Raw genomic sequence first — 27,399 nt, forward strand, 5'->3', positions numbered from 1 at the left:
TTTTCCCGGGTCCCTTTCTAACCCTAGCCTCTTTGTACTGACTTCTGAGGAAGGAAAGGACTTGCCTTCACTGACAGCAGTACATGCTGCCGGAAGTCAGCTGTCAGCTGGGGGAACGATGACGACGACCCAATCGGCAGTGGAAGAGGTTTTGCAGCGTGTACTCTAGTAGACAAAGGGGGGGGGGGGGCAATGCAGGAGACGCGAGGACAGTTCTGTGCTGGCAGCTTCTACACAACTAGAGAATGTCACAGGAAATGACAAGCGTGGCCAGGAAGCAACGGATACAGGAGCAAACGGCAATACCTCAAGTCAAAGGACAATCCCTGCCCATGAAGGTGCCTGCCTCCCTCCAAGACACGGAGCCCACACCACCCCTGGACACCACAGGCAGAACCCGGCCCACACAGAACGGACCGCATTCGGCCGGAAGACTCAGCCAGCGGGCCCGTCACGGAGCTGCTGCCCCCTCCCTGGAGAAACAAAGGGACGGATACAAACACCCGCGTGGAGACATGACCCTACCTCCCGACATGGAGAACCAAACTCTTCTTTCCCACATCTGACCTGGGCATCAGAGAAAATGCTACACGTGATTGACAAGGCAGCCAGCCCCTCCCCTCCCGAGAGGCCCAGACTGAGGCGGCCAGCCCCGAGCAGCCGAGGACTCTGGGAGAGAAAAGAGATGTGCCTCACGAGGAGGAGACTTCTGGTACCTTCCATCTCTTGGGCGCTGTCTTCCCTTGCTAAGGAGTCTTGTGTGTTAAATCCTAAATCCAAAGGGACGGCTTGAGCAAGACGAGAAAGGAATCTTCTTGAGTCGTACAATCATCTCAATTTCAAATCACTCACAAAATTGAGCAAATAAAGCCATTATTTGCATATCAGGGAACATATTGCTACTGGAAGCCACAGGCCTGGTCAAAAATAAATGCTTTATCATAAGTAATAAAATAACGGAGAGTTCATCTCCAAAGACCACCCCCTTGACAGAGACCCTCAGGTTAGTGCGGACGCAGGAGAAGCTCATCAAAGCCACCTGGGCAGGGACAGCAGCCTGAGAAGCAGAGGCACAAATTTCAAGGCTCTGCCACGTCTGGAGCTGCTGGTTTCTAGAAGGAGTGAGTCCTTCAAGGAGATGCACTTGGCGGTGGGGGGCAACGCAGTCACCAGGGTTTCTCCTCTGCAGCTGACAGTCAGTCATACAGGGGCCCTCTGAGGAGAGGGCCACAGACAGCTCCAGCAGGAGAGCAATGGAGGGCTCACCGGAAGAGGCACTGACATGCCCCCATCCTGAGCGAAGGACATGCTGGGAGACGCTGGCCCCCGTCGCTTGTCTCTGACAGCCCCAGACCAGGAACAGAGGGGTTTTCCTACTCAGACCCCAGGGACTATGAGGACGTCTCCTAGGTTACTGTCAGCATGACACCACAGACCAGGCTTCCTCTTGTGAGGTTCATTATGAATGCCACCAGAGGCCCTGAGCTGAAGCCCCGAGACTTCTACATTGGATCATCTGTGAACGGTGGCACCAGGAGCCTCCACCACGGCAAGTTCACGGTGCAGTGGGGTCTGCACAAGGCCGCTCCTCAGATCCAAGTGGACAGTTCCCAGGATGTGACGGGACAGTTCTGGGGTGCAGTGGCACACTGGTCTTCCTGGTGAGAAGAGAGATCAAGACAATCCTATGACATCCCTGGGTCCTTCAATGACACAATCAGTCACACCTACAGACAGACAGACACAAGACACACACATCACAAACTCATGCACCACACAATGCAAGACAGTTACAAAAAACACAGCACACATAAACACCACATGCATCACAGGCACACACACACACCAGACAGAACACACAGACCAAATGGTCAAGGACACCACACATGCAACAGGCTTCACATGCCACATTCATACCATAGACACCGCAGACACATAGGACATACACCACAGACCGCACATGCTACACACACACCAGCCACCAGGGACAGATATACATGACAGGCGCACCAACACACACACCAAACATACAGGCATACGCACCACAGACAGACACACCCCAAGCTGACCTCTAACGAGCACAGCAGGCTCAGCGGCGATAGCCGAGGCTGGCAACCTTAGCAGGATGAGTCACAGACCAGAAGTTTCGTCTACTCTGGAGCTTCTGGAAGGCATTGAAGTTTCTCTTCTTTTCTCTCTTGAGCTTTTTGATTTTCTTTTCCTGCATTAAGAATCAGGGTGTCATGGCTCCCAGAGAGGGCTCCTCCAAGCCTGGCAGGCTTTTTGCATCACACATGGCCTCCCAGACACGCGTGCAGTTATCGTGCATGGACAGCGCCCTCTGAGGGACGTTCCTGCCACCCTCACTTTCCTGAGGGAGAGACCCACACCTGCCCAGGGAACCCAGGAGGCTGACTCCAGCCTGGCCTCAAGTGCTCTGTGTACAGCTACACCACAAAATGCTTTCGAGTTGAGCCATGCCCACCTGCTGCCCACGCCTATGGTCACAGCCGCCCACCATACCTTCCCTCGATCAAACTCCTCATCCCAGTCGTCAAGCACAGTCTGGGTCCGGGCCAAACGGCTGTCTTTGATGGCATCCTGACTGACCGCTGAAGGCTCACCATCCCAGGTCAAAACTGTACAAGACACGTTCTGTCAGCACCCATGGGTCCCAGCCACCCTGCAGACTCCCCTCAGGGTTCCTTTACCACCAAGGGCCATCTACTCTAACCCGTGGAGGGTTCTGACTGCCCCTTAACAGGACAAACACAAGGGCGGAGACACACAGCTCATGGGTGTGACCAATGTGAGCTCCAATTCCAGCTGCAAACTCTCTCTCACTTCTTCACGCTCCAAGTCTGCCTTGTAAAACGCGGCCCCAGCCTGGACTGCCAGCACTACAGCTGTAGGCTGTCACGCCTAGCCCTTCTGCACTGGCCCAGGGTTCCCACTCCCTACTCTGTCCTGCTCTTGGGCCCCATCTTCTGCTTCCACGGACAGAATTTGCCTTTCTGCCGCTGCAGGGGTCCCGTTAAAGCACACCCAACAGCTGTTTAAGCTTATGAACCTGAGCAGCGTGGTCTCCACATCTCAGAGCACACCAGAGCCTCACCCCACCCCGCACAGCCCAGACGAGCCAGTCCCTAGGAAGCGAAAGCCCTGCTGGGGGACCCATACCTTTTTTCCCGTAAGCCTTATCACTCGAGTCCTGGAGCAGCTCCTTGACCACATCCGGCTCTTTATCTCTGTTCCAGGCCACGAGAGGTGCTTGTCCCAGCCCTGTAGTCAGAGGACACACTAAAACCAAATCACTGAAGAAAGAATCCCACATCCTTGTCATGGCCCAGCAGAATATGCTGTCAGTAGACACTTCCTAGTGGCAATCCTACCCCACTGCCAAGCCCACTCGTGAGAAAACAACAGAGCCAGACTGAGACCCCGCCCTCAGTGTGACAGAAGAGGTGGCTGGCTCTAAGTGGAACCTACCTAGCCAGCCACGAAGGGGCTGCTGCAGCTGAGACCTTCACTAAGCGCTTGGCTCCCTGGGAAGAGCAGGACTCTTTCCTGTCACCCCCCCCACTCCCCCACCCCCGCTTCCTGAGCATACGTGAGCAGTTCTGTTCCGCCATGAGCCACTGATGAGCTGCACTACAGGCCCAAGAGAGCAAGGCACACCGAGCCTGGACTGCAGCCCTGCCTGTCCGCCTGCTGGCCTGTCTGTCTGTCTGTCCACCTGCCAGCCTGCCTCCCGATGTTACTCGGTCCAGCCACGCCTCTTTTCTAAGATGACTGTCTTAGGTGTTATCTAGTGACAGAAAGCTGAGCTGACATGTGCCTGCCAATGAGGAACAGTAAGCTGCCACCCTGTGGCTATCAGCAGGTGTCCTCACCCAGGCGGTCACTGGCAAGATGGCCATTCATTCTCAACTCAGGGGCGGGGGTGACACTGGGCCTCGGGCTCCTCTGGCCTTCTGGGAGCTTGTTTTCTTCTTCCTCCTGCTGTGACTCATGTTTTCTTTTTCTCCTCCTCTTCTTCCTCTGCAAGTCTGTCCTGACCTCAGGCTCACAGTGGTCCGCAGGGGAGCAGCTGTGGGGAGGCAGAGTGGCACCCATCAGGCTGTGAGACAGCTCAGATGTTAATGGCACTTGGCACCAGGCCTGCGGCCCCGAGTCTGATCCCTCAAGTTGACCACTACGCATGTGCCCATCAGGGTGTACAAGCATGCTCACATGTACACACACATATAAACAAATAATGTCCTTAAAATGCGTTGAGACTGCTCAATGGGTAAACATGCTTGCCACCAAGGATGACAACTTGAGTTTGATCCCCAGAACCTACACGGTGTAAGGAAATAACACCTGCAAGTTGTCTTCTGATCTCCACATGTGTGCGCATGTGCACACACGCACACACACACACACACACTAAAAGGGGAGAAAAAGGACTCAGAAAGCAAAGCAAGGCTATAGATGGCTCAGTGTTTAAGAACACTGCTTGCCATTCCCAGCACAGTCATGGCGGATCACCTGTAACTCAGGGAATGTCACGGTCACATACACAAAGCTCCACCCCACATTCCTGAGATTCGCTCCACACTGAGCTGAGGACACAGGGGGCCTGCTGTGAGGCTGTGAGTGACACAGTCAGCATGATTAGGACTAGAGATACCACACGGTCCCTCTTGTACCCAGAGCACGCACACTGCGCCCACAGGATGTTGCTGCAACCTCACCTAAACATACAGGCTGGCCTGGGGCCACCTGACCCTGTTCTTGGCCTTTCCTATGCACAGTGACAGCCGTGACCTACATGTGGCTGTCCTCCTCCACTCTGGGGAACTGGCATGAACTAACACAGTACACACGCCACCCCACGACAAGGCCAGCACTACGCTGTTAGCCCACCCACCTGGGAAGGCTATGGGCACACGACAGCCATGTTCTTACCCATGCTGTAGAAGATTCTGGGACAGGGTGGCTTCCTGGCTAAGTCCCTCTGATCTCTTCCTCTTCCTCCTTTTCCTGCTGCTCACATGGTGACTGTCCAGGATGTGACTCACTTGATGGTCGCTTGCCTGGGGATTTGTACCCTCTGCCTTCCGGCCCCTGGGACTCCAAGGCTGGTCCTGAGGCTGGCCTTTCTGCTGGGGAGCCCTGGGAGCCACACCCTCCAGGCCCCTCTTCTTCTTCTTCCTCTTCCTGCGTGCTCCTGCAGGTGCTCCCCCGAGGCACTGTGGGAGGTGTGTATCTATGGCCAGTCTCTGGGGATCTGCATTAGGGGTCTTCTTCCTCTTTCTGGAGGGGCCGTGCGGGGCCTCGATGGCCTCTGGCAGCTGGTGTAGGTGGGACAAGTGCCCATTGACCTGAGGCAGGGGCGTCCAGGCAGAGGAGCAGCAGCTCTGTGGCTCTGATGTCCCTAAGGGCTTGGCGCTACTACTGGACAGTGATGCAGAGTGGGGGTGGACGGAATGCTTCGGGAGGGTAGACGGTCGGGGAGCAGGTGTAACAGCCCTGTAGACAGTGGGTACAGGAAAGTCACTGAAGAAGATATGTACAAGTCGTCTTTTCTGATAACCCTCACCCCAAACCCCTTTACACCTTAGAGTTTGGGGGACGAGGTGGGGGGGGGGTGAGGCAGGTCTCTCTATCAAGCTGGCCTCAAAATCAGAGATCTACTTGTCCCTGCCTCCTGAGTGCCCGAGTTAAAGGTGAGCACCGCCACGCCCGGCTCACCCTAGAACTTTACTTCTAAGATTGTTTTAGTCATTAGTGCTCTATTTGCATGTATGCCTGTGCAACAGGAGAGGACATCGGACAGAACACGGTATCGGATCCCACTATAGATGGCTGTGAGCCACCATGTGGCTGCTAGAATTGAATCCAGGACCTCTGGAAAAGCAGCCGGGGCTCTTAACTGCTAAACTGTCTCTCCAGCACTCACGCTAGAATTTTAAAATGTTATTTTGTCTCTGTAATTCTTAGACACAAACAAATTCCGCAGGCTCCAAATAATAAAAGCAATACATATCTCAGTTTCTTGTTACTTTCTTGTTTTTTTGTAGTGCTGAAAACTGAACAGGAACGCTGGGCATGCCAGGCAAGCATTGTACCACTGGGCTACACTCCCAGAACAGATCCGAATACTACGAATTCTATTTTTTTAATTTAGGCATGGTGATACATATCTGCAATCATAGCACTTAGGAGGTAGAGGCAGGAAGGTCAGGCAGTCAAGGCCAGCCCTTACCAGTTAGTGAGTTGAAGAGCAGCCTGTGACACTTGACAGCCTGTCTTCAGACTGACAAGTAATAAAAAAAAAGTGTCAACACTTGCATGTGATCCCAGAACTTAAGAAATAGAGGCTGGAGGGTCGGAAGTTCAAGGTCATCCTCCAACACACATCAAATCTGAGTCCTGCGAGGGCTACAACGAAACAAACAAGACCAGTTGGGTATCCCAACCCAGGCCTCAGCCACAGCACTTGGGAGGCAGAGACAGGTGAGTTCCTGACCAGCCAGGGCTATGTAAGTGAGGACCTGTCTCAAGACCACCCCCAAACCCTCCCTTCAAACAACAAAAACTAAAAGCAAAGCAAAGGAACCAAATGTTTCAAAATTTCAACTCAAATGTGTTAAGAGGTGAAACAAAACATCTGTCCAGATCGATCCTCCAATCTCCAGAGGCCACATGGGTTCCCCTTGGGGACCGAGCATTGCAATAGTAGCAAAACAAGCCTGGCACCGTCCACAGTGATGGAGCTTGGGAACCCAAGCTCACAGAGGCAACTGGAGCGAGGCGCGGCTGAGCACACGAGGCATGCCTGTGCAGTCACTGCAGAGGGTAGTGGGTTCGTGGAGACCACACTTGTCATCGATCGTCCAAACTGTCACAGACTAGCTGAGCCACTCATACCGGTGTCACTGCAAGGGCTGGCTAGAGCTTCAAACAACATTCACTCTGGGGCTGAGAGCTGGCTCAGCAGTTAAGAGCACTGGCTGCTCTCACGGTCGGTTTCCAGCACCCATATGGTAGCTCACACTCACCCGAACTCCAGCTCACCTCTTCTGACCTGCGGGCACCAGGCACACACACACACGGTCACAGACATAAATCTAAAAACAATTACAACCGACTGCATATGGCAAGTGTGGTGGTGCACAGCGTTAACCCCGGCACTCAGGAGGCAGATGGGGGAGGATCCCCGAGTCTCAGGCCGACCCGATCTATACAGAAAAACCGTCTCGAGCAAAAACACGACAAGGAATGAACAACTCCCGCCAATGTCTCAACATTTAAGAACACACCAAAAATGTCATGCTAGGGACAGGACGTTTGCACATCCATGCTGGAGGTGGAGGCGGCAGCAGAGAAGTCACGCTCGGGCAGCCTGGGATGCAGGTGCCCAGCAGAGCCCCGGCCTTACTCCTGCCGCTCTTCCTTCTGGCCCAGGGGCCATGGCCTCTGGGTCCCTGCGAACCCAGCTAACGTGTATCTTATGCTGCCACTCAGCAGCTCTCCAGGGGACACAAGCACCGTGTGTTTCAGCACCTCACTGGGTCAGGGAGGTCAACCCTGACCAACTGAGGCTCCTTCACCAGACAAGGATGGACCGGGGGTGGGGGGTGGGGTGGCGCCTCTGTCCTCAATGACCATGGCTCTTCACCAGCCAAGTGCAATACCACAGCAGGAGAGCGGTCGGCATCCAGGGGCCTACGCCAAAGCTCACCTGGCTTTACTGACAGGCCCAGTGGAGGCAACGACGGGGTGGGTGGCTTTCATGGGGTAGGTGAGGTCGGAGAATGCTGAGGGGGGAGGTGAACCGATGTCATTGCCGGTCGCCCTCCGCAGGGTGCTGGCCTGCAGTTATTGACATAAATAAAAACTTGGTGGTCTAAAAAAGGTTTCCGTGAGGGAAGAGGGAAAATAAAAATAAAATAAAAAATAAATAAAAACAAAACAAAAGACCCAGAAAGATGAATAAAGGGACAGAAGGGGGAAAAAAAATAAAAAGGGGAGGAGGAGGTAGGTGGAGAGAGGGGCGGTAGAAGAAGAACCAGAGAGTGTTGTTGGTTAGAAATAAAAAGGAGAAAGGAAGGACATTTCAACAATCTCCCAGCACCACCCCACCTCACTGCCCACAGCAGCCGGCCCTGCTATGTCCCCGCCCTGCCCCCGGCTCAGCTGTCCTTCCCACTCTGGGCAGCCTGGCAGCCCACAGCACACTGCATTTATAGGAAACGGGTTAGTACTCGGCCTGGATCCACCTGCAGCCTGAGATGCTGAACTGGTGCCCCCTGCGCCCCGGATCCACCACCTCCACCCACACAGCCCTTTCTCAACAGGCAAATTGTGGGGACCGCCAGCAGGCACTCTGGCCCTCTGGACTAACGGAGTGGAGGAGGCCATGGCCCTCCGTGATTCCCTATCTTCCTATCCTCACATCGAGTCCCAAGGCAGTTCCAGAGAGGAGACCCCCACAGACCCACCTTCTTGGCCGACAGAGCCAGTTTTTTGGCTGGTGGAGGGGACATGAGGCTCGTGGGTTCGGTAGCGGTGCTGCTCAGGGCAGGGGACTTGAGCTTCACTGTCTTGGGATCGACTCCATTTAGCAGCGCTTTGGAATGGCCAGCGGGACAGTCTGTTCCCTGAGAATCACAGTAATGCGCAGCTCTGCCCTCGGGGGTCTGCGGGGCCTTGGCAGGGTCACTGCTGGCAGAGTGCTCAGGGCTTGAGTTGCTCGAAGCCCCCTTCTCCAGGTCCACACCATTGCCTTCCCCCTTCAGCCTGTGGCCATTAGCAAAGGCCTTGGCCAGGAGCTTTGGTGAGGTAGAGAAGATGGTGTCCCTGCTTGCCCAGGAGCCAGGCCGCTGGTTCCTGGCTTCACTGGTCCCAGGAGAGCCCTGAGAGGTGCTGGGGGGTGAGGTGAGGGACTGCGGGGGAGCTGACTTCTTCACCTTCTTTCCAGGCTCCTCCAGAAGGGTGGGCATGTGTGTGGGTGTCGGGGTGAGTCTTGGGGACGGGGACGCGCACTTCGGGCCTGGAACGGAGCCATTCCTGGACACGGGCACACCAACCTCCTCAGGGCACTGCAGCTCTTTCATCATCACCGAGTCTGGTCGCTGAAAAGCGAGAAAGGAAGTCACCAGAACCCAAGGGAGCACCGACCAGGGAATACCGCCAGCCCAAGCAGGCATCCCAGTCACGGCAGCCTCTGGGAGCAGACCCGGCTCTGGCTAACTGAAGACTTCCGGTGCCTCGGGGCATGTATAAAGACGAAGCAGGCCGCACTTTAAGACAGCACAGGGCTGCACTGAGATTTGGGAGAATGTGCCAAAGCCCCATCATGTGACACTGTGCTCCCTGGGTCTCCTTGCGCCCATTTGATCATCATGCCAAGCTAAACCGTCCTCACGGGTACGTCTGTCTCCAGTGTCTCACTGGGACCTATGCATCTCTTGACGGCTTACACAGGCTTGCATCATTTCCTAAGCCATGACAAACAAACAAACAAACAAACAAACAAACAAACAAAACATCTGGCAGTTTAGAAGTCATTTTTAAAAGTTCAAGAGGTCAATCTGAACCTCCTGGAAGTCAAAGGAACAAGGTTTGCGGGCTGGAGAGATGGCTCAGTGGTTAGAGCACTAGCTGCTCTTTTACAAGACCTGGATTCAATTCCCAGCAAGCACAGGTGGCTAACTATCTGTAACTCCAGCTCCAAGTAATGCAACGCCTTCGTCTGGCCTCTGTGGGCAATGCATGTACATGGTGCACAGACATGTATGCAGGCAAAACACCCATGCACAGAAAATAAAAACATACCTTTTAAAAGAGGAGGCATTTTCTTCTGCCACCTGAGTCCGCCCATCTCAAAGAACTGAGGCCCACAATGCCGCACGGCCAGCCTCCAGAGGGGTCTCTTTCACTGACCCCCCCTTACACACCCAGACAGAGCGGCCCCACCTCCTCCCCCTCCCCACTTCCCCTGCAGCCATGTACATCACTGGAAGCCGGCCTGTGCTCTGCCACAGTCTCGAGTCAAAATCTGGTTTCTGATACGCATTACTCAACGAAATAGAAAATCCCTGCCACATCCTAAGACCAAGGCCACATGAAAACAATCCCGTTCATAAACCTTTCATGGTGGCCACTTCCTGCTTGGGCACATATCTACCTGCATCTCTCCTCTCTGTCACCACAGTCCTTGCAGCTCATGCAAGACCTCACACATAGTCAGCACATCAAAAATAAACAAATATTAAAAACCAAAAAGATTGTAGCCCTTTCTGTACTCAACAGCAATGCTAATAATTTACCAGAAATGGGATTCCTGGGCCTTAGATTACCTTGTGAACTTCAACATATGTGGTCAAACTGCATTATTTCCTCTTTACTGGGAAGGTACACACATTTCTGCACACGGACATGGCAGTCCTTGGCGCCTCTCACTCTATCATCCCTACCCTCCACAGCAATCACTACCAACACGAGCTTCCTGGCGTCTGCTACCGTTCTTTGAGTGTGTGTGTGTCACAGGGGGAGGGGGGCACACTGGTGGGGGGAATTCTGGTGTTAGAACCCAGGGCCTCACACAGCTAAGTATACACTGACCACCAAGCAGTATCTGCAAAAGCCCCTGATTGGAAACATTTTAAAAATTTTACTGTTTTTTGTTATTTGTTTTAGTTTTTCAAGGCAGGGTTTCTCTGTGTAGTCCTGGCGGTCCTAAAACTCACTCTGTAGACCAGGCTGGCCTCAAATTCAGATCCTGCTTCCTCTGTCCCGAGTGCTGGGACTAAGGCCTGCACCACCACCACCTGACAATTTTTATCTTGTTTTGTATTTATTTCATTTTTACCTACAAAACTTTACATTTTACTTTAGCCAATTGCTACTTTTCCTACCAATTCAAAAGTTACAAAGCCTTCTTTCAAAGGTTTGATTACTTCTGTATTTATAATATCTTACTTTTACAAAGACTGTTTCCTGACAGGAACGCATCTCTGGTGAAATGATGCTGGGTGTGATGGCTTGAATCTACGATCGCTATAATACCAGCAGCCAGCAGACAGAGGCAGAAGGAACACTTCAAATTCAAGGCCAGCCCGGGCTACAGAGCGAGACCTGGTCCCTTCCCACCAAAGGCTGCTTTACAAAGTGCAGTATGGAGAGATGTGTGCTGTACCGGGTCACGCGAGTAAACCAGCCGTGCACCCGTGGTGGTACCCGCCATCGCTTCTGTGTGCCCACGCTTGCCTGCAAGTGAAGCTGCCCACAGAGCTGCAATGACCTCCACCTCTGCAGTGAAACCCCGTGGGTTAAAATGCACACGTCCACAGACGAGTGAGTTTCAGTGCTGTGTATATGTGAGCATGTCTGTGTGTGTATAAACACGCCTATGTTTCCACTCTGAACCATTTGAATAAACTGCAGACTTCGCATCCCTTTATCCATAGGCTTGTCTGTGTCTAACAACAGCAGGACATGGGCATTAACGGAAAGCACAGTGGGCGTTTGCCTGGGAGCCTGTCCTGCACTCCTGGGCAGCAGCTGAGCCCTGTAGCCCCATCTTTCCCCAGCCAAGGCAGTTGATAAGCACCGCCTACAAGTCCCCCCACCATGGCAGGGTCTCCAGAGGAGACCCCGAGCCTCTGAAGGACTCCAAGCAGAGCCTCCTCCACTTACACTGTACCTTTGGCATCAGCGGGGAGGAAATGAGCCCCCTGGCAGGGCTCTTCTTGGGGTGATCTGGGATGACACTGGGCCGACTAGGAAGAGTGGAGCCCACCCTGCACACAGGACCCTCAGGACTTTTCTTAGAGCCTGGAATTCTGCAGAGGAAAAAACGGGGTTGGGATTTCCTCATCATGCCAAGAATGCTAAACAAGGAAGTGCACCGGTGCCCAGCAGGCTTCCGGGACCGCCTTGCCCCTCTGCATCCCAGGCTGGACAGAGCCCCAGACATCCATCTGCCTGTGAGGACACACAGCCCTTCTAGAGCAGATCCTCAAGGAGCCAGGAAAACCAAAGAGCCCCAAATCTGTCACCCACGCTCAGCAGGTGGCACCAAGTGACAGGAAAGCTTCAGAATGGCAGCCTCTGCCAGGGGCTTCTTCCTAAGGTCTGCTGCATGCCAACCCCCAGTGTGACATGGGCCACTTCGCCAGAGGAAGTTGCCCAGGCTGTTGCCACACCAGGGCATAAGTAACAATTAGCTGCCCACTGCTGCAGGCAGTCAGAGTCCCCCACTGTCTCCCAGCTTTCACACCCACCAGGACCGCTTGGCTGAAGGGTCCTTCCCAGGGCACAGCCTGGGAATGGACTGCCCAAGCATTTCCTTTCCAGCAAATTCCCAGGAGCTTAAAGACAGGAAGGGGCCGCAGAAAACCCATGGCTCAGGCAGAACATGCTCTAGGGCACAGACAATTCTGGGGGGGGGGGGGGTTGGGAGGTGGGGTGGGGGGTCCAGGCCCTCACCGCAGGTAGAAGAGCACGTAGGCCTGCTGGTTCAGAACCACCTTGACGTTGCTGGAATGGACCAAGGAGTCATTCATCTGGTACCACTGTCCATTGCTAGCCTGAGCAGCAAGGGGAGAGGGATGGTTACAGAAAACAGCATCAACAGATGGGCCACCAGCTCAAACTCTCAGCCCCCAGAAAACCGGAATTACAAAGGCATGGTTTACCATAACCACTAGTAGACCTTAAACGACTCCTAAAGATCACATTTATACACTCATTTGTTGGGGGGAGGGGATGCGCATGTGCCCCAGCACAGGTGTGGAGGTCAGAGGACACATTAAAGGGTTAGATCTGCTCTCTCCCACTTTGTGGGTGTCTGGGACGGCACTCAGGGGGTGAGGCTTGGCAGTGGGCATTTTCGCCTGCTGAGCCATTCTGCTGGCCCCGTGACAATGGTGGAAGACACATCTTTTCTGGACGTTGGGGGGAAGGAGGGACAAAACACAAAGCTAAGCACTGCTGTTTCCCAGAAAACAAAACAAAACAAAACAACCAGGAAAGTGCAACAAACTCAGTTAGATTCTGTGGGCACTGGCCGATTCACCTGACACAGCACAAGCTCAGTCAGCCACGCCCAGCAGTCAGCCCGCCCAGCAGTCAGCCCGCCCAGCAGTCAGCCCGCCCAGCAGTCAGCCACGCCCAGCAGTCAGCCACGCCCAGCAGTCAGCCCGCCCAGCAGTCAGCCACGCCCAGCAGTCAGCCAGCCCAGCAGTCAGCCCGCCCAGCAGTCAGCCCGCCCAGCAGTCAGCCCGCCCAGCAGTCAGCCCGCCCAGCAGTCAGCCACGCCCAGCAGTCAGCCACGCCCAGCAGTCAGCCCGCCCAGCAGTCAGCCCGCCCAGCAGTCAGCCCGCCCAGCAGTCAGCCACGCCCAGCAGTCAGCCCGCCCAGCAGTCAGCCCGCCCAGCAGTCAGCCACGCCCAGCAGTCAGCCCGCCCAGCAGTCAGCCCGCCCAGCAGTCAGCCCGCCCAGCAGTCAGCCACGCCCAGCAGTCAGCCACGCCCAGCAGTCAGCCACGCCCAGCAGTCAGCCCGCCCAGCAGTCAGCCCGCCCAGCAGTCAGCCACGCCCAGCAGTCAGCCCGCCCAGCAGTCAGCCCGCCCAGCAGTCAGCCACGCCCAGCAGTCAGCCCGCCCAGCAGTCAGCCACGCCCAGCAGTCAGGTCAGCACTCACCTTCACATAGCAGTAGTAGTGCCCAGCATGGCAGCTGTACCCTGAGTGCACCAGCACAGCATAGAGCCCATACATGACAGGGTCGCCACTGCTCTGGGACATGTACGGGCGGATGTTCAGGAACTCAGGATAGCCAACGTCCTATTTAAAAAAGGAAAGCTACCAAGCATGCTCTCGGGAGAACAAGCGCCATATACGTCCATAACCTCAGAAATGTTTGCTTTGACCAATCGTCACTATGTGCCCCAGGGCAGACTCCAAGTCACTATGTCAGCCTGGCAACTTGTAACCCTTCCCATCTCCACCTCCCAGGTGCCGGGATTACAGGCATGTGTCCCAGACCCAGGCTCTTCTGTTTATATGGAAAAAAAAAAAAATCTCATAAACTGATGTTTATCTTATAAACTGTATGTATGTCTCTCTTATTGGTTGATGAATAAAACACTCGTTGACCAATAGCCAGGCAGGGAGCACAGGCAGGGTGACCACTGACCAGTGACCAGTGAGGGCTGGGGAGAGGAGGCAGAGAGGAGCCACAGAGAGGTGCCATGCTGCCGAACAAGTATCGTGCTGGATTACGGGTAAGCCACAGCTTCATGGCAATACATAGATCAATAGAAATGGGTTAACAATTAAGACAGAGCTAGGCAGTAAGAAGCCTGAGCCATCAGCCAAACATTTATACTTTTTTTTTAATTTTTTTTTTTTAACAAACATTTATACTTAATATAAGTCTTTGTGTGTTTATTTGGGGCAAAGTGGCTATGGGACCAGAAACCTCCATCTTCAACAAACCAATTTGTATACAATAGACTCATAGCCCTGATCCAACTTTGTTACAATACAGACTCTTCAAATTCTTTTTTTTTTCAAGACAGTGTTTCTCTGTGTAGCTTTGGAGTCTGTCCTGGCACTCTGTAGACCAGGCTGGCCTTGAACTCACAGAGATCCGCCTGCCTCTGCCTCCCGAGTGCTGGGATTAAAGGCGTGTGCCACCACCTCCCGTGACTCTTCAGATTCTACCAGACCAATGGTTCACACAGTGGAGTTGTCTGAACTAATGCCCAGGACTCACAGGAGCCCGGAGTCCTCAGGAAACCCCACAGCTCTTTTCCACCAGCCGTGTGTGCATGTGCAGCTCAGGGGGCTTCTCCTGGCTATGAGCATGGCCCGGCACTCCTGTGGAGGCCGGAGGACAAGTTTCAGAAGTCAGGTCATCTGGCTTGGTGGTAGGTGCCTTTACACACGGAACCATCTCACTACCCTACGCAACTATAATAAATCCTCCAAGAGAGTAAAGACTCCATAGAGCGGGGCTGGAGAGATGGCTCAGAGGTTAAAAGCACTGTCTGCTCTTCCTGAGTTCAATTCCCAGGCCCCCATGGTGGCTCGCAACCATCCATAGTGGGATCTGATGCCCTCTTCTGGCGTGCAGGCATACATGTACACATAATTAAACAAACAAATCTTAAACAAACAAAAAAAAAAGACTCCATAGAGCTTCTACAGCCAGGAGGTGGTGGTGGTGGAACCTTTAATTCAACACCCGGGAGGCAGAGGGCAGGAGGGTCTCTGTGAGTCTGAGGACAGCCAGGGGAGAGATGGCTCAGGACTCAAGAGCACTGGCTGCGCTTGCAGAGGACCCAGGCTCACGACTCTCGGCACCCACACAACCATCTGTAACTCCAGTTCCAGAGAAATCTAACACTGCTTCTGGCCTCTGAGGACACCAGGCTTACAAGTGATGCACAGATAAAACATAGACACAAAACCACAATTTTAAAGAAAGAAATGCAGACTTCCAGGCTCTCCCCCCCTTGCAGAACAGCCTGGACGTCAGCAGGGGGCGCACTCACCTTGGTGATCTTGCCCCCGCTGAAGTTGGCAAAGCGCTTGAGTGACAGAGTTAGGACATTGGATGTTCTGTGGATGGTGAAGCGCTTGCTGGCCGGAACCTTCTTCTTACACCTACAAAAGCGAACGGAAAAGCTGTCGGTGTGCTCGGCAGCTGTAACAGCAAGGCCTGTGCCTACCGCATCTAGAACCAAAACCCACACGCTCTAGGCTGGACAGTCACAAGTCCCAGAGCAAGAAGACCCGCTCGACAGGAGCCTGAGTGACAGGTGCAGAAGACTCTGTGAAAGACAAGAGCCCGCAGCGGCAACGTGGCCACGCCCACACAGGAGCGGAAGCACAGCAGAGCTGAACCAGAAATGGGCAGGGACTACGACGAAGGACAGTCTCATCCCGAGCCAGGGCAAGCAAATTTAGAGGGAAAAAAACCAAAAAGCGCAAGGTAGCCAGGCATGGTGGCGCACGCCTTTAATCCCCGCACTCGGGAGGCAGAGGCAGGCGGATCTCCATGCATGAGGCCAGCCTGGTCCACAGAGCCAGTTCCAGCACAGCAGAGCTACATGGTGAATCTTGGTGTCAAAGCAAATGCCCAACGTGGCGTTGCTGGCCCTTCGCCCCAGTTCTCGGGAGGCACAGCAGGTGGATCTGTGAGTGTGAAGCCACTCAGCGATACACAGTGAGATCCTGCCTCAAATCAAAAATTAGAGAACGGTGCAGTGACGGGGACCCTGAGAAGCAGTGCAGGAACTTCTGCTGGCTGCAGCTTTAAAATGACCCCCATGCCAGCACCCCAGGGTGTGCCTCATGAGGACAACTGTTTGCACCGAGACACAAAGATGACCTGACCCCTAAACGCAGGAGCTGCACACAGGCCTCATGGGGTGGAAGGGTGGAAGGCCTCCGTTGTGTCATCTGAGGGGCACCAGCGATCAGACCCTGTGCCCTTCTATGACAGCTTCCTCCATAGACACTCTTCTTAAACACGCTAATACACGCGGAGCCTCTGTTCCACAGGTGCTGGGCGAGCAGCAGCCATGGGCAGGTGCTATGGGCCTGCTGGTGGGCCGGTGCCGAAAGCCAGATGAGGACACTTAGGAGTGTGAGCTGCGATCCTCCCTGAGGGGTCAGGCGACTGTTTATGCTGCCCCGAACAGTCACTTTCTTGCAAGCAAATGACACTTACTTAGCACACATATAGGCGTTCTCTCCGCTCAGGACATCTGGTTTCACAAAAAGTTCCAGCGCGCGCACGATATTTGCAGCTTGCTGAGGAGGACGGAAATGGAACAGGATGAGCAGCAAAAGAAAAAAACCTGACTCCAGAAGTCCCAGATTTAAGGTCTTCTCAGGCTGAGGCAGCAAGTGATAAAACCTGACTTGCATAAAAACTGGCCTTGCTAACCCACCCCACCCCCACCAGAGGAGCAAGAAGCAGACAGTGCCCTCTCTAGAGGTGACAGGTGATAGCCATGTGAGATCTTTCACTGTGACTGCAGCTGAGGTGACTCAGAAACTCAAGGTCCCAGCAAAGGCAAGCATAGGCTGACAACAAAGGGGAATAACGGGTGTCCCCTCCAGAGGCTGTCCCCAGCGTGTCCCCAGCTGTGAGGCACTGTCCCGCCACCGCTGATGCCCCGGAACACAAAACTCAGTTTTCCTTTTCACTCTCTGACTGGAAGGAATTCACATAGGCAAAAGGCTAGACGCCACAAACGTTGGCTTCTCCGTGCCAGGTGCAGCAGAGGCCGCAGGAGAGCCCAGTGCCCGGATCCACGTCTGCTCTGACCCACACCCTTCTTGCTCGTCCCCCTTGCTGGCCTCCCTCTCGTCACCCCCAGGCCCACAGGTCACTGCCCAAGCGTACCCGAATCTCCAGGGCTATGTCCAAGTAGGGGTCGTATGTGTCTGAGACGCTCTTGCACAGAGAGCACTTCACTGTAACAGAACAGAGGCAGTGGGCAGCGGACCCAGGAGAGCACCACCCACCGGGTCTGCACACCTACAACATTCAGCGCAGCTCTCACAAAAGGTGACTGCACAAAAGGTGACTGTCCCATTAACTGGAGACACACTGATGGGTCATGCCAGGCTCTCTCATCAGGCCTGGCCTGCCTGTCTGCCAGGCCACTGCGCAAGCCTTCTGCAGCAGAGCACAGGCCTCCCCGCAAGGACAGAGGAGAGCTCACATCACCTCACACACTTCTCCCATCCCTCAGCGGGCAGGGGTAGCCAGGCAGAAAGACCAGGCCTGGGACCTCCAGCCCCTACCATGTGCTCATGTTCTCACAGCTAGGGGCACGCCTGATCTACCTGGGATGCTGAGGACTTCCTGGCTCAATGTGCAGACCTGCTTAGCCAGGGAGGGGAATACATCTGCTCACCTCGGGACCTGAGATAGCCTCCAAAGATCTGATGCACCAGAGTAGTAGCCTGTGTCTGCCGATCCAACCTAAAAGGAAGCCACAGCCGTGAAGAGGACAGTACAGTACAGCACAGCGAGGCGCGCTATTCAGCCAGCACCCCCACCCCTCCAGGGGCAGGGTAAAAAGGGAACATTCGGGATATCCACCCCCAAGCCCCAAACTATGAGCAGTGAGGTCTATGCCACGCCAGAAAAAGCAGTCAAAGCAAGACAGCATGGTTCGCGCTGCCCGGTGCTAGCAAAGGAGTAAAGACTCAGGCAGCTTCGATGTATGCACGGGTGTTCTGCACTGAAAATGGCTACAGACGGAAAGGGAAACCCTGTCAGTGAAAAGCAGCCCCAGGGGCAGGGAAAGAGTGGCAACCAGGTCTAAACTGAACTAAACAGCCAAGGCACAACATCCCGAGCAGAAAACTTCAGATAAACAAACACACGCTAAAGACAAAATACGATAAAACATGGAACTACTTTTGGGTTGGCGAGAAGGCTCAGCGGTTAAGAGAGACTGGCTGCTTTTGCAGGGGACCCTGGTTCTGTCCCCAGCACCCATGTCATGTGGCGGCTCACAACTGCCTGTAACTCCAGTCCCAGGGACCTGACAGACTCCTCTGGACTCCATGGGAACCCTCACACAAGATATTCACTCACAGAAACGCACAAAAATAAATCTGAAATAAAGACACACCAAGGCATGATGGCGAACATCATAATCCCAAAAGGATCAAGAGATCAGGGCCACTTAACACCCTGTCTCAAAGAGAAAAAAGGACCAGCACCCCGGAGGCTGACAGGTAGAGATCCAGATCCCTGACTACCAGGCCAACCTGATCTACACCAAAAAAAAAAAAAAAACAAGAGCCTGTCCGGGTGAGACCGGACCTGGGCCTACAGACAGGAAAGCCATCAGACACCATGGCTGTGCTAAAATGTCACACAACTAACGAGACACCCTGCAAAGCAGAGCCAGCAACACAGACAGCAGCCGGATCACAGCAGACAGCCTCACAGGGTGAGCGCCACTTCTGTTAGTCACATCACCTCCCACAGACGCCCCGGGAGCACGCGGCCACAAGGCTGGTCCTGAGGCAGTGCACCTCCCGCCAGTGAGCAACAGCCCCGTCCATGGAGAGCCTGCTGCACAGAGTATCCACAGCCCCACATGGGGCTAAACAGTGCAAGTGAGCTGCCATGCTGCTGGACTCCTGCCCTGGGAAATGAGGCAGCAGATCCAAGAGCCCGAGGCCAGGACACAGACCCTGACTAAAACACCAGAAACAAAACAAACCCACTCAGCACCAGACAGCGTAAGATCAGTAAGAACGGTAAGTTTTCACGTGCTCTTTTCCTCCATGCTTTCATTTTCAGAAAGTGTGAGCTCCTACCTCCCTTCTCCAAGTGTGAACCCCTCCTTATCCAAGTGTGAATCCCCTTCCTTCTCCAAGTGTGAACCCCTCATTCCCTAAGTGTGAACCCCCTCTTTCCCTAAGTGTGAACCCCCTTCCTTCTCTAAGTGTGAACCCCTCATTCCCTAAGTGTGAACCCCTCATTCCCTAAGTGTGAACCCCCTTCCTTCCCTAAGTGTGAACCCCCTCTTTCCCTAAGTGTGAACCCCCTTCCTTCTCTAAGTGTGAACCCCCTCTTTCCCTAAGTGTGAACCCCCTTCCTTCTCTAAGTGTGAACCCCCTTCCTTCTCTAAGTGTGAACCCCCTTCCTTCCCTAAGTGTGAACCCCCTTCCTTCCCTAAGTGTGAACCTCCACAACCTTCTCTAAATGTGAGTCCCCATCCTTCTCTGCTTCAAAGTAACGACGTGGTTTTGGAGAGACTGGACGAGTTCACAGCTCCAGGTGAACTTCTGAAGACATTTCTAGAGTCCTTCCCCTCAGCAGAGCTTAACAGTCCAGGTTATAGAGCACCGGGTAGTCAGATGCTCGGGCGCCAACACGAACACCTTCTCAGAAGATGGCCCAGAGGGGAGGCTGGCCATGTCCACAAGCATGCTGTGCTGCCCCAACATAAAGGTGTCCTCAGACAGGCAGGCCGCGTGGGGGTGGGGCTCATACTTAGCATAGCCGTTCAGGCAGGCCTTCTGCATGGCATCGATGGTATACCGCAGGAACTCGTGCGCATCCTCTTGGTTCCCGAAGCGGAAGTGCCGGGCGATCTCTGGGGGAAGAAGGAGGGAAGGATGCACGCTAGGTCAACTGCTGGAGAGGGACACTTTCCCAAGTGTCATTGTGTCACAGTGCGACAACCTTTCCGCCACGTGACTAGAAGGCAGGGTCCCAACGGCACACAGCAGCTGGCTCCTCTGATGCCATCAGCACATCCACACCCCCCACCCTCACCCCACCCTGCTTTCAATGCTCACCTGCTCTCCACCTGGCTCAAACCTAACTACTCTTCCAAGCAGTGCCTAGCAGAGAGCCTTCCTTCGGTGAAACACGGCCCACGTGTCTGCACCAGCTACCACGGAAGGGTCGGCAGCACTGCATGGGACACTCCACACACAGGGATTCCTGACACTTCATTCATGGGTTTTCTCCTCCTTCCTCCAAGCACAGAGCTAGCACTTGGCAGACACTCAACCACAAACCCATCCTTACTTTTCAGGTCTCTGATGAAGGAAACAGGCTTGATGGCATTGCCGCTGTTGGCAAAGGCCTGGACCATGTGGTTCTGCATGACACACAGCATGCAAAAGCTTCCTTGGTGACCTACAGTGGGCAAGAGGCAACTTTAGACAGTTCATAGTAACACCACCCCACCACGTGCAGAGGGAAAGTAACCCGGACGGTGGGTGACAGCAGACAGGTTCAACGGAAGCTTACTTATGGACTCCCAAGCCACGGACCGGATGGCCTGCCTCCTGCTCTATGTGAACACGCTGGTTTCTCATTAAGACACTACACTGGAACAGGACACATTCCTGCTTTGAAACTGACTTTTTAAATAGAGATTTGGAAAGAATATGACCTCACCCTGCTTCAACTCTAGCTTTGGGAGTCTGTTAAGTGAAACACTGATTATCACAGTACAACTCCTCAGTCCTCACCCATGGGAACCTTGACCTTGGATTAGGCATGACCGATCCAATCTGTGTGCTTACTGTAACACAGAAACAGTATCATCACAGCCGAAGGTTAACAGGCTCACAAGGCATGCGGCTACACCACACACTTGCAGTTTGCTTCCCTAACGTCCACACCGCTCACCCAACTCCTTTCCCCAGCCACATAGCTGGAACATTCCACAACTGACAGACAGATCTGCTCGTGGTACCCACCCCTAGCATTTTCATTCCCCCCACCAGAGTCTCTGGATCAAAAGAACCGGCCAGCTTTGTGAGGACTCACGTTACAACTCTGAATCTTGGTCACCTGGTACAGGTTAGCTGACATCAGCCCTGGCAGGCACACCTCCAATTCTGTGACAGCCCCTGAACATGCTGTTTCAAGCCCAACTTGTCACACAAAATCCAACCCAAACCAGTTTGTCCCTCTCTCTCAGGAGCTGAGACCAGCGTACTAAGCCTTCCCCAGAGCGCTGGCCGTCGCTGGGTGGGTAGGTGCTGTTCACGAGGCAGGTGGCCCACAAAGATGACACTGTCTACAGCTACGGAACGCCATGCCTGCCAACACCATAGCTCAGTAAGCTGTGCCAGGTAACCGGGATGCAGTAACTACGCCAGCCCACAAAGTTGACAAATGGCTGGGAAAGACCCCCGTGGAGCAGTGAGAAATGGAGGAAGACTCTACAGGGAAAGAATGGATGAGGAGCGAACAGAAAAAAGCACTTATGTAAGGCTTGGGTGGGAAGATCTTGCCACCAAGACCATGAGGCCAAGACGACAGTCTGAAAACAATCACAGCCCCTCCACACCCTCCCGCCTGAGTTATTCTTAGCAGCGCTACAGACTGAACCACAGACCCTGTAACGATGGACAAGGGCACACTCACTCCTTTAAGTAACAGGATGTCCTTGAACTCATCCTGCAACCCAACGTGATGTTAACGCCATGCCTAGTCCCCATCCACTTGCCTCTGGATCCGGCCTGACCTGATCCTAACTGTCTAACCACCACCCTCCACCCGTGACTGTCTTCCTTCCTTCCTCTCTTCTTTTTAATCCTGACACATGATTTCTGTGTAGCTCTGGCTGCCCTGGAACTCGCTCTGTAGACCAGGCTGGCCTCGAATTCACAGAGCTCTGCCTGTGTCTGCCATGGGTCACCACCTGGCCATTCTTTTCTTTCTTTCAACTTTCATTACCTACGGCCTTGGGACACGCCTAGCAGGTGAGTGTGCTTGCTGTGAAAGCAAGGGACCCTGATTTCACAGCTGCAGCCCTCATGCTGGCCATAGCCACCTATGCCCCAAATACCAGCCTTGCGGGCACCAAGACAGGCAGACCGATCCCGGGAGCTTGCCCACCTAGCGAGAGCCTGGTTCAGTGAGCAATCCTGCCTCAAAAAACAAGGTACAGAGTGAGAGACATTCAATATACCCTGGTCCTCTGCACATGCTTGCTCATCTGCTTGTGCATGTGAACACACACACACACACACACGCGCGCGCCCGTGTGTTTTCTCTGCAGCTTTCTTGTCCACTGAACATTATGTTACTAAGGTTCACTGAGAAGTTGAAATATACTTATACGCACTGCTATTGTTGTTGTTAAGGTTATTTATTTTTATTTTATGAGTAATGGGTATTTGGTCTACATATGTCTTTCTGTATCATGTGTACTCTGGCTGCCCTTAGACGTCAAAAAGGAGTGTCAGATCCCCTGGAACTGCAGTTACAGATGGCTGTGAGCCACCATGTACTTGCTGGGAATTGAACTCAGGTCCTCTGCAAGAGCAGTCCAGGCTCTAACCACTTAGCCACTTTATATGTGAGACGAATTCAGCTTCTTAGGGTTGCTTTTTAATACAAAAGAATTTCTCAAAAAAAAAAAAAAAAAAAAAAAAAAAACCTTATGTACATGTATGTGGGTTTGGTGACTTTTACAGGAATACTGTTTTCTTTCTGTTTTTGCTTGTTTGTATTTCAAGATAGAATTTTACCATGTAGTCCTGGCTGGCTTGGCACACACTATGTAGACCAGGCTGACCTTGAACTGCCAGATCTGCCTCTGCCTACCAAGAGCTGGGATTGAAGGCGTGAGCAGCCATGCCTGGCTGGAACACTGTTTTGAGAGCACCCCCCTCTCCTAACAGTCGTAGACAGAGGTGGTCATGTGTCCACCCACGCTCCACTGTCCATGACTGCATATTCGTACAAGGTCACCATCTACAATGACACGCACTGCTTTCTGCGCACGATCAGAAGGGAAAGGCCCTTCTGCTACCCTAAGGTTTCGCTGTCATCACCTTCCAGTTCAGGTGAGCACCCTCCTTCACCCCTCCACTGTAGTGGCTTCTTGACCACCCAGACAGGAAAACTCACAGCAGCCTGTGCCCAGTGACGTCACACCAAGCCTTTGACAGAATTCATCTCACCCTTATAATTCTGTGTGGAAGTCAGTATTATTCTGTAAAGCAGGGAAAGGAGGCAGAAGAAAGGCGTAGAGCATTCTAGAGACACAGCTGTTTCGCAGCAAAACTGGGGCACAGGCGGGCGGAGGCTCTCAGCTTGCCAAGCCCACAGCACCTGTGGGAGGCTTTCCTACACTGTGCCTGTGCTCTCAGGGGGAATCCAAGTTTCTCCAGATGACTTCCACAGCTGCCCAAGATGCTTTCGTTTTAGCTAACAAGTCCAGAGCAGCTCCTTAGCAAGGCAGGGCGGTGACAAGCTAGTGAGTGTCGTTCTGTTCACTAGAAGAGCTACTGAAGGGATAACGAGAACTAGCTCTGCTAAGCCCCAGCTCCAGCTACTTCACCCCATTTTAACTTCTACTTGGGGCACGGTTTGCGGTGCATATGAAACACACTGGCTCAGTACACACATAAAATAGTTGGAACAGACACTGTGTGGAGGCGTCTTTGAAAAACCCCTCTCATTAGAGAGCAAGACCCTGCCTCAGTGAGACCCACACAAGGCCCATCCTAGAGCAGGCGAAATTTCGCCGTGTTCTACAGCTTCTCTCCAACCCTCAGACACGTGGCGTGACGGTCCCTCATGCTCAGGGTTCACCTAGCTGCTGCTAGTGAGGAGACCGCCTGTGTCAGCTGACTCCCAGCAAAGCCCCCCGGGAAGCCCCACTCACAGCTCCGAGCGTGATCCTTGGAGAGCAGATAGTTGGCCAGAGGCGGCGTGTAGGTCAAGCACTGAATGGTGGAGTTCAGGAAGCACGTGTTACCCAGGTTGTGCAGCCCTGCACCGACGCGGAAAACGCGCTCCCACCTTAGCGACAGTCTCTCCGTAGGGAAGAGCACTTTCTGTGGGGCAGGGACTCCGTCACCTCCGCTTCCAGACACACGCTCGGTGCCTAGAAGAGAAAGATGAGACCAGATCATCCCCAGGGACCTTCCACGCTCAGTCCAGAGCTCAAGCCCCGTGGTCCCAGCTCTGTGACACACTGCACACACCAAGGAACGCACCCCACTTCCGGACTTCACACCCACTTATCCCCCCCCCCCCACTGTGTGTAGGTGTACACGACAGTAAAATGACGCGTGTTGTGTCGGGGTCACAGGACAATTTTGGGAGTCGGTTCTTCACTGTGCACGGTGCTGAGGTGGAGCGTGCCCTGCTGCAGGCTATCTGTGCCTGAGCCCCCCGCTCCCCTCCTGTCTCCTCGCCGTCTCACCGCAGCACCCAAGCCTGGCTAACTGTGCGGGTCCAGTGGCATGCTCACGGAGCTAATGCTTCCACTGGCTGAGCCCTTTCCTTAGACCCGGGACCTGCTTTCTGGTGCACAGATGTTTTCCTGCTCACCCTGTGTCATGACATCCATACCATAGCCCACTGACTCCCGAAAGCCCAAAACCATTGCGGCTGCCAGCTCAGAGCTATCGGCTGGAGTCCAAACGCAGCCTCAGCACCTGGTTTCCTGGCCTGCAGCTCATCTCTGCTCTTGTGGTGACTGGCTCCCTCCGCCCTGGAGTTCAACAGCACATATTTGCTCTTCAAGGACTCCAGCTGGTAGGAGAAGCTTTTGCTGGCAGGTTCAAACTCAATCCTCTGCAGAAGGACCTTCTTGGCAGACGCAGCCAGCAGCTTGCCCAGGTCCCCATCTTCCGCTGAGTCCTTGCGGCCAGGCTTGAGGGCCTCCTTCAGCTTATCGACTATCGGCATGGTGCATTCCTGTGGGGGTGGAAAGAACCCCATCCCCATAAACAGCTACATCCCAGGACGAGCACATGACTTCTGCTCGCTCACTACACACAGCAGCCATCAGGACAGGGGCAGCCAAGGCAGAACAAGCAACACTGTCTGTGGCAATTGTCATAATTACCTGAGACTATTTATAAAATAGCGGACGGCTAACTCTCACACACTCTGCTTACAGGCAACAGATGTGAAAAGTGAGCTTGGGGGGGGGCTTAGAGAGACGGCCCTGTCACGTACTGCAAAGGGCCCAGTGCAGTTGTCAGCACGCATGCCCAGCAGCTCACACCGCTTATAGTCAGATCCAGGGGATCCAATACCCTCTTCTAGAATTCACAGGCACTTACACTCACGTGTACATAAGCACCCCTATGTATAATTAAAAATAAACATAAAAAAGGGAATCTTGGCTGGAGTAGCCTACACACCAGCACTTGGGAGTCAAATCCATGTGGACCTCAGGGAGTTGGAGATGAGCCTGCTTTACAGAGCTCCAAGCCAGCCAGCCAGGGATACATAGTGAATCTCTCTCACAAGACTTATTTATTTTTCTTTACGTGTATGGGTATTTTGCCTGCATGCATGCCTGGTACAACAGATCCCCTGGAACTGGAGTTACAGACAGTCGTGAGCTGCCATGTGGGTGCTGGGAACTGAACTCAGGTTCTCTAGAAGAGCAGCCAGTGCTCTTAACCAAAGAGGCAACTCTCCAGCCCCAGAGAGACCAGCTCTTAAACAAAACAAAAACCAACCATGTACACAAGTGCATGCACTCATACACACACACACACACACACCAGCATATGAGTCAGATGACCAGGGATGTGTGCACAGGCCTCTCTCTATGCTCATCTGCAGAGGCCAGGGGCTGAGAACTACAAAGATTACCATCAGATTTCCACGGCCTACTTTGAGAAAACAATGCAAGGTATCCCCGTCTTTCACCTGGCACGTGTTGAAATGACAAAAGCTTACATAGATTGGTTCAGATAAAATATATGGTAAAAATCAACTTTACTTTTTAATTTTTCTAATGTAGCTGCTGTGAACTTTGACCTTGCATTCGGCCATTCTGTTTCTACTAGGCAGAGCACGTACAGAGTCTCTCTTAGCTGGGCATAGCTGCTCTATGTTGGCTTACTCCCAGCACTTGGGAGGTTGAGGCCTTTTGAGAATTCCAGGCCAGCTTGGGCTACAGAGTACGACCATGTCTCAGTCAGACACTCAGACACACACATACACACAATCTATCTCTGAGTGACAGCAGGGACCCAGGCTCCACGCTTGGATTCTGACTGGGAAGGTGGCTGCAGAGGTTAGGCAGGACGCCTGCTGCGCAGCAGTCCCAACAGAGCACAGACTGCCAGGACAGCAGCAGACACTGTAAGGAGGATGAGCCCCCAACATCCAACCGCCACACCCGTACCCCTCCTGCCTCTCCACCCACTTGGCCACCATTACCTGTTGGAGTCACATTTTACAAAGATCCATCTCTGAAACTGCTCACTCACATGGGACATATGGTACCCGCTACCCTGACTATCTGAGAACCAGCTACACAGACCTGGGGTGCACGGGTACCCCAAAACAAATAAAATTAACACCAAAACCCAAACGAGCAAGGGCCAGCCCTCTAACACAAGAGCCACAAACCCTTCTGTGGCGGGGACTCACCAGACTTTACCCACAGGACGGCCCCTGCCAGGCTCCGGTCGCGGGAGGAAACAGACACAAGGAAAGCTCCGGGGCTTACCTGGGGTGTCGGAGCCTGGCTGCTGCTTCGCTCTGCCGCAGGGAATCAGATTCTCAGGGGAGGGACGGCGCTGACCCGGCAGGTGCTGCCCGGGACTCCAGCCTGCCTGGTCACCAACACGGCCAAGTGCAGAGTCCAGAAGAGGCACCAGCACCTGGAGGATGAACAGTGACCCGCGGCTGGCTTCTCCTGCTGCCTCCGAAGTTGCTCTCTTGTGTGAACTGTGGCCTTGTACCAGCAAAGCGGCATCACTAAGGCACAAGGAAGCCAGGCGCAGAGATGCATGCCTGTAATCCCAGTTCAAGAAGTGGAGGCAGGAGGATGGAGCATTCAAGGCCAGCCTGGGCTATGTGGTAAAACTTAAGAAAGAACAAAAAGCAGACTCTGCGCTGAATTCAGT

At 53.7% G+C, this 27,399-nt stretch overlaps 1 protein-coding gene across 1 annotated transcript; it reads right to left on the reverse strand.

The window, feature by feature from the left end:
* Positions 1 to 916: 916 nt before the first annotated feature.
* Usp36 (ubiquitin specific peptidase 36) lies at positions 917 to 27,100 on the reverse strand. The gene is made up of 20 exons (XM_051181371.1): positions 27,000 to 27,100; positions 24,961 to 25,222; positions 24,183 to 24,404; positions 20,579 to 20,689; positions 20,036 to 20,138; positions 17,934 to 18,001; positions 17,417 to 17,487; positions 16,736 to 16,818; positions 15,555 to 15,666; positions 13,699 to 13,839; positions 12,484 to 12,584; positions 11,699 to 11,837; positions 8,493 to 9,125; positions 7,733 to 7,863; positions 4,954 to 5,517; positions 3,894 to 4,090; positions 3,181 to 3,282; positions 2,524 to 2,639; positions 2,070 to 2,221; positions 917 to 1,658 (listed from the first exon to the last, which is right to left on the reverse strand). The coding sequence occupies exons 2-19, from the start codon at positions 25,211 to 25,213 to the stop codon at positions 2,090 to 2,092; spliced, it is 3,279 nt and encodes a 1,092-aa protein (XP_051037328.1). The 5' UTR covers positions 25,214 to 25,222; positions 27,000 to 27,100; the 3' UTR covers positions 917 to 1,658; positions 2,070 to 2,089.
* Between the last annotated feature and the right edge of the window lie 299 nt (positions 27,101 to 27,399).

Source organism: Phodopus roborovskii, unplaced genomic scaffold (genome assembly GCF_943737965.1).
Source record: "Phodopus roborovskii unplaced genomic scaffold, PHOROB, whole genome shotgun sequence".
Classification (NCBI taxonomy): Eukaryota; Metazoa; Chordata; class Mammalia; order Rodentia; family Cricetidae; genus Phodopus; species Phodopus roborovskii.

Excerpts from the sequence above, each read along its gene's own strand:
- Usp36 (XM_051181371.1), bottom strand. The coding sequence starts at position 25,213 with ATGCCGATAGTCGATAAGCTGAAGGAGGCCCTCAAGCCTGGCCGCAAG. Across the intron at positions 20,690-24,182 it reads CAAGGATCACGCTCGGAGCT|GTCACCAAGGAAGCTTTTGC; the intron begins GTGAGTGGGGCT and ends TGCCCACTGTAG. Across the intron at positions 17,488-17,933 it reads AGGCTATCTCAGGTCCCGAG|TGAAGTGCTCTCTGTGCAAG; the intron begins GTGAGCAGATGT and ends GTTCTGTTACAG.